The sequence below is a fragment of the Psittacula echo genome (genome assembly GCF_963264785.1).
Source record: "Psittacula echo genome assembly, chromosome: 6".
In the NCBI taxonomy this organism is placed as follows: Eukaryota; Metazoa; Chordata; class Aves; order Psittaciformes; family Psittacidae; genus Psittacula; species Psittacula echo.
Genome location: NC_137743.1, coordinates 66,034,477 through 66,046,824, shown reverse-complemented (window position 1 = coordinate 66,046,824; position 12,348 = coordinate 66,034,477). Strand labels below are relative to the sequence as shown.

General features: G+C 37.2%; 1 protein-coding gene across 1 annotated transcript in view; it reads right to left on the bottom strand.

The window, feature by feature from the left end:
* Nucleotides 1-1,993: 1,993 nt before the first annotated feature.
* Nucleotides 1,994-12,348, bottom strand: part of MYO3B (myosin IIIB) — a gene marked incomplete at both ends in the record, with an annotated part of 209,923 nt that continues 199,568 nt past the window's right edge. The window contains 3 exon segments of the mRNA XM_080622032.1: nt 1,994-2,129; nt 3,464-3,510; nt 3,885-3,991. Of these exon segments, the coding sequence (XP_080478158.1) occupies nt 1,994-2,129; nt 3,464-3,510; nt 3,885-3,991 (290 nt within the window).

Below are 12,348 nucleotides of genomic sequence, written 5' to 3'. Positions count from 1 at the left end.
AAAACAATTGATAAACTTTAACTAGTAATGATAACATAATAATGATGTGATTTGCAGTAATACTAAAACTTGATTTTTCCAAATAGTTTTCAAAAAGGATGGAACCACAGAGCACTGATACTGCTAGAACTCTGTGTGATCTATGCCAATATAAGAACAGAGTAAGTAATTGGCCTCTTTAAAAATAATGTTATTTTCCATTCAGATATGTTACAAATGAATGGAGAATTAACACACTGTGTAGGAAAATAAAAGTTATATGTTATTTTTTACGAGATATCATAACAAATACTCATTCTTGCTACATTTTGCTAAAATATAAAGAAACTGATCTGCACACATGCATTCATATTAGTTGCCATTCAATTTTTTACTGCATTTTTGAATATCATTAATTCAGCTGCAGCTACTCACCAATTCTCTGTTATTTGAGGAGTCCCTAAATTTTAAAGGCTCTAAAGTGCCTTTATATTAGTACTACCCAGATGTACAGCAGAGGAAAATGAAGAGTGAACTGAAGGATGTCAGTCTCTGCCAGGATTATAACTTTCAGTTTCAACATTTTGGGTGAAGAATGAGTGAAGGCTTGCTCTTCCTGGAACAGCTGAACCCTTCTCACATCCTTGTCTGTCCTGCCTGACTTAATTTCTGTGTTTATTAGGAGAGACAAAGCTTTTGCTGAACTATCTAGTTCATTACCTTTTCTCATTTCAAACTATATTCTGCCTTAGGGACACCATGACTGCACTTCGGTCTCTTCCCATGCCATCTTCCTTTGTCCTGTGGTCAAAAGACAGCGCCAGTGAACCCTGATAGTAAGAAATTTTGTAGCTTATGAACAAGTGTGAACTGTACCTCCACAAGGAAGAACTTTTTTAGCCCAGATCAGAGTAAAACCCTGGTTTCTCAGGAAAAAAAAAAAGCCAAATTTGTAAGGCTTGAACGTTTGATTTTAAAACGTTTTTGACAGCAGCTTGTATGGAAAAGAAGCAAAGAATTGTCACAGATCAAAACTGTGACTCAGAAATAGAAAGTAAAGAGTAAGATGAAATAGTCAGCTTCTGTCATGGAAACAGTTACCAGCAAAGAACCTCAGCATTCCATAGAGAGTTATATATTGTTTCATTAAAGATTTGGAAAGAAAGTGAAAAACAAATAGAAAAATTTCCAGGTGACATTATTTTTCCTACTATATCAAGAGGGCTGTGGAAATGTAGGAATTACTGGAGACCAGCAACAGAGGTTAATAAAGAAATTAAATACTTACATGGATTACAAGAATAACTAGTCATAATGATGGTCTCAATCACTATATGAAGCAGTGTTTGAAACATTAGCTTTCAAACTGTTTTGATTCTTCTGTTTGAAGCAATTCTTCAGGATAAACTCATGGTAAACTAATACCTTATATGAAAAATATTTACAAGGTAAATTGAGACAGTTATTATTTTAGATGATTTTATTCTGTACATTTTTTCGGTGTTAAAAACCATACACAGCACAGAAAGTTATAAAGGATGTTTATTATCAGTCTAATGAAATACAAAATATTTTCACTATGACCCCAAATGAAAATTTTTAGTAGAGAGTTCTTTTCATCCAGTTCAGTAAGTTCCTTGATCTTATTTTTCACACAGCTCTACCAGCATTTGTGCCAGCACAACAGAAGGGGTGGCACAGGGTGGGAACAGCAGCCGGGGGAGCAGGGAAGAAGGGGTGGGAACTGTGTAAACTAACCTTGCTGCTAAAGAATCATATGTGTTAGCAACATCAACACATACAGGTAAGGTAGTGCTGCTCCCCTTTACTGGAATTGCTTACAGAAATTCAGCTAAATGGGACAAATTACAGCTGCAAAACCAGGTCTAGAGAAAAAGTTACTAGCTGAAATTGTATTTTATTATATATTATATAAACACACATGTACAAAGTTAATTGGAAGAGATTACAAGCATGAAAATTCTCTTACCAGTATTAGTCAATAGAGTAAGGTTCAGCTTTGAGCAAAAGACACACGTCTTGAAGAAGGAGGAGATGGGGAACTAAGGAAGCTGTCATCTTCAGGGGTAGATTCAACAGCTGACAATGATTTGTAATACTCATCCTCATTGTCCAGCATTTTGATTTGGCTTGAAAGAAAAGAAAAAACATTTATTAAAAAAATCATTCTGTCAATACCTTCAGAAATAGAAACTTTTCTGTTGATGTGAAAATGAAGAGTGCTAATAGAAGAAAGGGAAAAAAAGATGACTTGATGAGAAAGATATAGCTTTTATCCATACTTTTACTTTGCTATTACTTTTTTATGGTTTTACTCTGAATGGTTCTGAGTCAGTGAAATGCAATAATGTCTTTTAGTTTGGGTGTACAGAATGACAGACCAACTATTTGCATCAAATGGGCATTTAATTTGAGCAATGTGGCTTTTTTGCCTGTATGTGTTCCACAAGTAGGGTATGATTTTGGTAATGTGTTTCAGCTGATGGTTTGCTGTGAATATGAGCCAAGGACCACATCACCAATTTTTCAGAAAAATCCTATTGACATCAAGAGGCTTTCATTTTCCTGTGATGTATGATGAACACTGCTGTCCCAAGTTAGTGTTTTTATTCTCTGAGCAGGAATACAGATTTTTTTTAAACTAGGGGAGGGAGATAAAACCAAATCTTGCAGTCATGCAAATTTTGGGCTTTAACCTTGACTCAAAGACCTCCTGTTCATACAGTTATATTCAGAAGATTGATTAAAAACAGAGGAAGTAATACAGAAAGTTCTTGTATATTTTTGGAGTAGATGTATTTGCAAGACCAAGCATCAATTCAAGATGATATCAATGCAAGATCAAGCATCAATTCCCTCTGGTCGATGTGATCCGTCAATGGAATACTCTGGCAATTGTATAGTAGCCAGCCTGGCTTTTGTAAATTGTTTTCAGCAATTTCCACTATCACTAGGGGACAACTGCTCATGTGACAATGAGAAGTGACTCAGTTCAACAGAGAAGGAGCAGATCCCTTTTGGGCTGAGTGGCACCTCCGTCAGTTCTTAAAATGTGCTCCCCCAGGAGGGCTGAAGCCTGTTGCCAGTGTGATGCTGCAAAGCTGGCAAGTCGTCTGTCTGTGTTCTAGGTCAGAGAACTTTAGTTTCAACACCCTTCATCTGGTACCTTCTGTTAATGCTAAATGCACTTAAAAACATGAAGAAAGCTATTTTTTTTTTTTGTAGCAGTAGTACTCAGAGGGAGCTGGGGAGCCTCTTTTGTAAGAATCAATTCTAGTGTCTGCAGACCGCAGTACATGCAAGTTTTACATTTGCTTCTGCAGCAAATGTCCAATGTCAATGCACAGAAATATGTTAATTGTTTATTTTTAGAAACTTCTCTAGAAAGTTTTGCATATTCTGTAATATCACAAAGGACTTCTTCTGTTTACAGTTGCTTAGAACTAAGAAGATAGATATTTACCCAAGTTTTCTTGGCTTCCTCTTGCTCCCTTGATATTCTAGAGTTCCCTGTGGAGAGGGCCAAGAACACACAGTCAAAGCAAAGCAGCAAGTCGTTAATTTTTAATTCAAAGTGATTTTGTGTTGAATGCAAGCAGATGCTGATAATATCAGAAGTCACAGCATAATTTTTTTGATCAAAGGGCTCAAGTGAGCCTGATGAAGCATGCATCTTGCTCGTCTTTGATAAACCACATCAATTATTCACCGTGAAGGCAGACATCCTGACATGAAAGCAACAGATAAAGAGCATAAGCACATGTTCAAGACGAGAGCAGAAGAACGTGGGGGTGGGGCTGGAGGGGCTGAAACAGGTATTAATAACAGAATTATTAACTGGAAACAAAGCCAGTAAAACAGCTTTATTGCCACTTTGAACTCACATTTAACTGGTTATAGTACATGTTGTCCTCAGGGCTATTCAGCATTTTGGGCTGCTGACATCGTCGACGAGGTGTTCTCAGCTTCTGTTCAAGACAGTTTTCTGAACCTTCAGTAAGATAACACAATTTAGTTTTAAGCTGTGCCAGGTGCTGTGAACGTCTTAGCGTATTTTAGTCTGTAAACAGTCTTTTCTTCTGTCCTATTCGGTCCTGGATTTATTAACAAGTCTCTCCTATCCAAAGTAAGCAGACAGAAACTTGGGGATCTTTGTTTTCTCTTTTGAAACTTAGTTCAAACACAAGTTTTTAAGCAGAACTTCATTTTTACTTTTATAACATTTGTTATTCTTCCATATATCTATATCACATAGCTCCTTATCCCTTTCACGCTTTATCTTAGTATCTTCTGTTATCTAAGCAGGAAATGAGGTATATTGTGACTAGCTAGGGATATATCATTCAGCAGCAGCAAAACCGTTTTTCTACAGTAGACAGTAATAAAGCCTTTTGACTGATGAGACTTAGTCTATTATCATCACTTTTATTATATAAAAAGGCTACCTTCTTGACATGGCTCTCTGTTTAATCAGAGCAACCAGACTGGTTTGGAATTATGCTTTCTTAATATAGTTTGTGATGTGCTGTAAAGTAACCGTTGCTTGAAGTCATCTGGAAAGCAGAGTTTAAAGATGAAGGAAATATTTTAGAAGCGGTGGATTCTGAAAGAAACTAACAGCCTTTTTATTCCTTTTTTGTTGTTGTTGTTGTTTTAATATTAAGGAAAACAGACACTATGGCATTATCATGTGCTGTACTTGATCAGGTGTTTTCTGTGGCACATCCTCTAGATTACCAGAACAATTATTTTCAGGATAAATCAGAATCACTAGGTTACTAAAAGACATTGGGGAGGGTGGGGGTAAGGAAAGGCCATTTACTTTTAAAATAATTCTCCCAATGCCTTTGACTTTTCTGGTATCTCCTTGTTAAAAAATCATTTAATGACAGTATGAATAAAAACAGGTTTTGGTGGCACTGAAGGAAGAATACACTTCTTATCACATTTGCATTCCATACTGAATGGGAAACTTGCTCTAATACAAAAGATCAGCACAAAGATCAAGTAGCACATGAGTTCCTTTAAACGCTTCAAAACTGAAGTCAATATGGCTTGTGCAGATGCAGGCCTCTAATCTCACAAATCCATTTGTAAGATATGGCCTAAAGAAGCAGGTAATATTACAAAGGAGGTTTATAATACACCCAAGTTTACGGGTTGCAACTATTGTACTCTTCTGCAATTACAGAGGTAGAGGAGGTGATTGAACTTCAGCCTTTTCAGCCAAATGACTGTTCTGGGAGATTTTCTCTTTCACTGTCTTTCTCCCTCTCAGTGGTTAAGATTTGAAAGATACAGTTTCCTCTCAGTGTGGGACTGCAACATCAGTGTGGGAAGGGAGCACTTGTTTTGTGCCAATGGTAATGTTCCCTCACAACATCTGGGAGGGATGGTGGGCTAAATGGCCATCAGGGAACTGACTGCAGAGCTGGGTCCAAAATTGAAACCCAATTTTATAAAGAAAGGTTACATTTCCGAAGTAATACAAAATAACTTTTAAATAATACGCTCATGCTGCTTGCTAACTGAATACCCAAAGTTTCAATACTTTATACTAGCAAGTTCAGTAAACCTTCATTTTTTTGCTAAAAAGATTGCAACCCTTTGCTACTTACCTGCATTGTATATAATCAGACAAGGCAGAAGCTATTCCAGAAAAATCCTCTGGGGAAACTGGGTACCCAAGTAATATCTGTATCTTTGTAAAGTTACTTCTTTAACATTTAGTAGGATATAGGCACAATTTTATTCTGTCAGAAGTCTCTGGAAGTTTTATGGAAGACCTGCCATAACTACATTCTACTCTTTCTCTGCTTGCTCTGGAAGTTACTCAAAGTGGGCTTAGAGCTTTCTGTCTCAGGACATCAGGGTCTGCAAGTTTTGCAAGCAATGTTTTCAGTTGCAAGGCCGTATGAGTTCCTTTTTACATCAATGTAGTTTTTGTACCTCTCCACAAATAATTTTTCTATTGTACCAACAGGCTGGTATAAAGAAAGGCTCATGTCCTGTCAGTTTTTCATAATTTCACATGGCTCTATGCAGCTTCCCAATAGCAAGAACACAGCACAAAAATACCTGGATAATACAACTCTTTTTCCCTTTCCTCCCAATTCTGTTGTGGCCTTCATGTTACACCTATATGTATAGTCTTTGTTCTAACAATTATTTATTCATTAGGATTCTGAGACATTAATATTTTGCTCTAGCTTTTTATCCTGACAATTATTTCTGTTTATTCTATGGGTGGTCTGCAGCTTGTGTTCTCCAAAGGAAGTATCCTTTCAGTGGGCCCATTTGTCTTAGTGTTTAGTAGCATACTACGCTAACAGTACAAAATCTGGTAACATTTACAATAAACTACCATATCTGGAGAAAATGGTATTAACATGTGCTAAACACTCGGCAGCTGAACAGGCATCTTAAATGCTGTTCTAAAATATTTTGCTTTGATGACAAACTTTAAGCCACCAATGAGAAAAAAGTCACTTATCACTTTAATATGCAATAGCAGCAGCACCAGTATCATTAACATGGCATCACCTACACTGCATCCAAATTCTGCCAGGTGCCTTTAGCATGTTCAGGCTTCAGAGTTTACTATAAATTTAGAGACCATAAGAGAGAGTGAGCACACACACTTCCTTCAGGTTGTCCTTTAGGACCATTTTTAAGAGATCTGCCCCAATTTTGCCTGGAAGAAAACTTTTCCTTTTTAACCCTAAGTGCAGAAATTCCTTAGGTTACAATATCTCTATTGTAAATTCCTTACAGAAATAACATAAGGTAGATAAAATGCCTTCCACCAACTGCACTATTCAGCTGATCCAGAAAGGTAGGGTAGGTGAGGTTCTGCGCATCCTTCTCGTTTCTTCACTTGAACACAGACAGACTGATACACCTAGGTGAGCAGGTTCATGTGGATGCTTCCCTAAAGCTATCACAAAATTGATGTTGCTTACAGTGAACGAGAAACTGTCAAATGGGTGAATATGTTTGAGTCTTTACTACCACTATTGGTTATCCTTTTTATTTCTGTGATACATAGGAGCCCAAGCCAACACACCAGGACCTTGCAGACCTCAGACAGATTAAAAAGATGTGTTTTCAACAAAATACAAATTCAAACATTTTTATGAACTGGGAATTGCGTAGCTGGAAAGCCGTGTCTCCAGGACAGACTTGAGATCATCACCACCGATATATTCAGCTGAATATGAAGTAGACTGGGTGCAAAGCAGAGGACTACTCGATAGAAATAAGAAAACAGTTTTATCGTTGAGTGCAGAATTATTTTAACATGGGTGCTGTAAACCGCAGATTGTTTAAAATTTAAAATCTGGAAAACCTGCCATATGGTGAGAAATTTAAGACAACTGTTCAATTTTGTTTGTTTCGAAAGAAGGCTAAGAGATGATGTGAAGGAAGTCTAAACCCTTGTAGAAATGGTGGAGAGTTTTTCGCCTTTGGAAACTAAAGTCTGAACTGTCTAATGACCGGAAGTTGAAGAAAATTTCAGAGCACATAGTGAAAATCAGCAGTCAGGAGAAAAAAATATTTAGCAGTATGATGGAAGCTCAGGTGGAGATTGGAAACTTTTAGAAAAGGTATGTTTTGACTCAAGCTAAAGTTAAAAACTTCAAGATGACACACACCACTTCTAACTTAATATAATTTCATTTCTCTAATGTGATTTTTATCACAAGTCTCAATCTGGAGAATATTTTGTACTAATCTTTTGATTTCTGGGATATATTTTCACCTCTGAATTTCCATGTGATTTTTCTTTCCTTTCTTATGGCTGAAATGGAAATGTTTTTCTTCACTTAGCCATCACATCCATCATACAGACGCTTTTTATGACATCTGTTGGCTTGGAGATGACCAGCCCATTGCTTATGCCATATCTTATTAGATGATCTTTCTGCTTAAAAATCCAACCTTTCCAAAAGCTGCAAAGGACTATTTCAGAAATGCATAAACTGCCAAATAATGTTTAATGAAAGACTTCAAAATGCCATTTAGCACTGACACAAGGACTTTTGCATCTAGGATTTGGGCCCTGACCAACACTTTCAAAACAATACCTGGAAAAATGTAGTTCTCTAATGACTTCCCATGAGGCAGATGACTCCACTTGATGTTCAGTAAAGATCTCATCTTAGATTTCCTGTTTGTCCTGCTTATCTTGGTAGTGAAAACTCGGGGACCAGGCACTGGGCACACTCTTCAGAGGAACTGAATATCAGGAGGTTTTGCTCTCTGCAATGAAACTAGGGTCTTCATAAACTGTTCATGATTAAAACCGTGCTTTAAAAACCCCTTGATGCTGATAACCTTGCCAAACATTGCTAATTTTTCCTACATGGAGCATTCTGCGTAGAAAATAGTGATGAGGCAGCTAAAACTGCCTTTGGAATTTGTGAATTCCACTGATGCAAGTCAGATTGTTTTAAGGTTGGTGCAGCACAGAGGGGGCTCTAAACTCCAGATGACATCTTACTTTTAGCAAGGAATGCACAGAAGGGATCTCTGCCAGTGAGTCAATGCCATAAATAGGCTGTGTCGCCAATTCCCTTGCCACAGGGAATCCATCCACTACAACACATAGTGAAGAGTGGAGCTGAGTACTCTGATTTTCCTTCTGAGGCCATTTACCCACAGCAGGTTTGGAAGGAGTCAGTCTTGTCTTTTTCTGTTATAGGTGAATACAACTTAGTATCACAGGAAGGGCAGTCCTTCTCTAATTACTCAGACGGGAAGATTTAGAGTATGAAAAGGGGCAGCCTGCTAAAGGAAAGGTGATGGGGCCATTTAGGGGATCATATATATTAACAGAGTAAGCAAATAAAGTAGATAAATCAGTATGACCAAGAAAAATAGTAAGCATGTGGCTGATTTCCAGTCTATAATATCAGATGAAACATGAAAGTGCAACCCTTAATTATAAGCAAATATTAGCACAGACTCATGGGATCTCATCATAACATCTCAAGGTCTACATTCATGAAAATTTAAGCAATGTTTAAAATCATGTTAATTTGTTCTTTGTTTGTTTCTTTTACTGCCAGTCTAATTTATTCCAAAAGACTTTGGTTCTCAAGTTTGGATATATTGATCATGCCTATGTAATGCATTGTTATAGCCTGGGGAGAAGACTTTTGTGGAAAAACTTGTCTTTGTTCTCCTTTGATAATCTGTATGTATTTTGATGTTTTCAAGCTTTTCCAGTTTTGAATAATTTTTCAAGGCAGCAATTTAACTTCACTTTTTCTCTTGAAGTCTTAGGCAAATGCAGAAATGATCTCACAGACAATGATAATATACATCCTCCTCCTGGAGTGGATGCTAAGTGGATAATTATGTGCAGCATGTTGATATCAAGGAACAGCTACATTTTCTTCTGTGCCACACAAGCCTCTTCAAGCAGAGGACTCAAGGGGCTAGTGATTCTGGTCCCACTCATATCACTGTAAAGTGGGAGTGACTGAACGTCATTTATGCAGTAAAAAATGCTGTAAATGAATGAGGCTTTATGTTTTCAATTATTTCAGCTTTATTTTAAAGAAGAGATATTTACAAAGGGCCCATAATGCTGTTTGGCCATGGCTGTTCATATAAACATATTTTCCTCTCTTTTTCATTCCTGTGATTCTACACCATTTGCACAAATTTGCATCATACCGCTAAGTGCGAAATGGGAGTAAAATTAAAAACTTGCCTGAGAAGCAGAGTGAATACTCAGGCAGTTAGCCCCCACTGAGCTCCTGCTGCACCCGCCTGCCTGCTATAATCAAACCAGTCAACACAGAACTATTTTGCACATCCCTGTACTAAACTGTGGTCATTGTGACTTCAGTATGAGCACACATTAAGAGATACCAGGCCCACATCACAGGCTATTTGTACACTGCCTGTTAAAATGCTACCAACTATAAATGCACCAGAAATAAGGACAGGATAACAGGTATAATAGGCTTCACAGAACAAGTACTGCTTCCTTTGGGAATAATGAAGTTATCAGGCCTATGCTATATACTATAAATCTAACTACATTATGGTAGCTCTACAAAAATGCTGGAGGCTGATAGAAAACAAACACACTGTCTCTGAAAGATTTTAATCTCAGTACAGGAAAGACTACACCAAGAGACCACAACATAGGGCAGGAGAGGATAAAAAGCAAGACTACTTGGTGACTTAAGTAATAAGGTATGTTTCATATTTTCTTTTCCCTTGTGAGATTAATGAGAGGGCAAAGAGAAAACTACAGGAATGAGAAACAAATAGGAAAAAGACAAAAAATGAAACAATCAAGTGAGATACTGAGAAACTAAGGAAGAGAAGAAAAGGGAATAAACGACCATTAATGGTGAAGCAGTAGAACCTAAGTTCTGGCATCAGAGGATTTGATTAATCTAGTAACATCAGGAGCCCGAGGCATATTGGCATATTTAATACTATTAACAATTGTTAATTCTCTCCAGGATATTTCATGCTCACCTAGCAGTTGCTTCAGAGCTCTGCAAATGTTCAATAAGGCCATCCATCTGTAATGAGACACAGTATGACAGAAACCACTTTTGCCACCCAATTCCCTCAGTCCCTTCCTCTACAGAAGGGTGTCCAGGAATATTTGTAAGGGCTGGTGCTCTTCATGCTGCTAGCGACAAGAAAGCATGGAAAGAACAATAAATCAGATGTCCTTTGAGGCCTCAGCCCTTGCCAGCTCTCACAAAATATCTTACTAGAGCTTCACATAGTGTTGCTACGGGAAAGGATGCTAACAACTTAAAAAACCATGTATATTAATGCTTAGAGTTATTAATCCTTAGCAAATCCTGCAACTCCAGTCTATTCAACTCTTACTTGGATTCAGTAGGTAAGAATAATAAATTAAAATTAATTATTTTTGTTGTCAAGTTCTTTTTTATTCTAAGTCTATAACTCCAAATGTAGTTATCAGATTCACTGAAAACAGAGAATCTGGAGGGGTAAAAAGTCCTATAACAAAAAGATTTAAAATAAAGCAAAACCAAGTTTCATGATCACCTCAGATCCCCCACACAAATGTGGTGAACTAGAATTCTGTTTATTCAGATGGAGTGTGCTCATAGTGCCAAGAGCCATTGACTGCTAGGGAAATTAGTGTAGCCTCTTTGATGTCATGTGCATCCCAGAATCTGTAACACACTGCTAAAACTGTGAGCATAGCCTTTTGTTTATAACCCTAAACAGAACCATTTGAATACACATACTGAAAGAACTCGTAACAGAAGCAATGCATTTTCTTCCACCCACTGCCTCATTACTTACAGCTTCATTTTGGATACTGCAGTTCTATGCAAAACCATATGCTTTAGATTATAAAGCACAGTAAGCAAATCATAAGTTTTTCAAGATGGTATGTTTTTGCATCTGTTTGTTGCCGAAGACCCAGATGATACTGTAATTAGAACAAATATTTTATGTGAAATCAATCATTTAGTTGTCTCTGAACTCTGAGACAATGGCTTTTAGATACACTTTGTTGGGAAATATGATCCATAAATAGTTAGAACTTTGGGTTTTGTTGGTTTTTTTCCCCTTCCAACACAATTTTGATCCTTCAGTATTTGTCAGTTCTTTCAGTTTCTATTGTGAGTGATTTAACTGTAGAGGGAAAAGGCAGAGATTAAACAAAGCATTCCAAAGAACTAAAGTGTCAGTGACTAACATGGGTAAGATTCAAACCTATCATCAAATAGCATGCTTCTACAAGTACAGTCCTGAAGACATGTTTTCCTATACACACCAAATATACACAACCCTTGATCCTCTCTGCATGTAATAACATCTAATACTGGGTTCCAGAGGTTTGACGACTAGTCAACTAAACAGTAAAAGCCCAAGAGGTTTACACAGTTACAACTTTAACTTCAGGAAAAAACCCAACATGCCAAACCATCCTGAATGGCAGAAACTACTTCTGGACAAAGCAGAAAACTTAACTGATCATTATTTTTCTTCCCTTCCTTAAACTTGACCAAAAGTGGCTGTGGAAGCTGCTTTTTGGTTAATTCTTATGATCTTTTCAGAAGGTTACTGACGAAAACCAGGACATTTCAGGTATGCTGGAATTACCACATATCATAGCATATTTCCTGATTTTGGAAGACCTGCTTACTCAATAGCTACCAGGTGATAAGAAATAGCTATTTTACACTATCAATCACATGAGGTGTATCTCTCTTGCTGTTTGAGATGTGTTGTATAGTCAATACAAGTGAATGAAGAATTTTGCAGGCAAAAACCTACTGAGAGCAATTAAATACAAAGAGATCACTTCCAGATCGGGATATCCCTGAG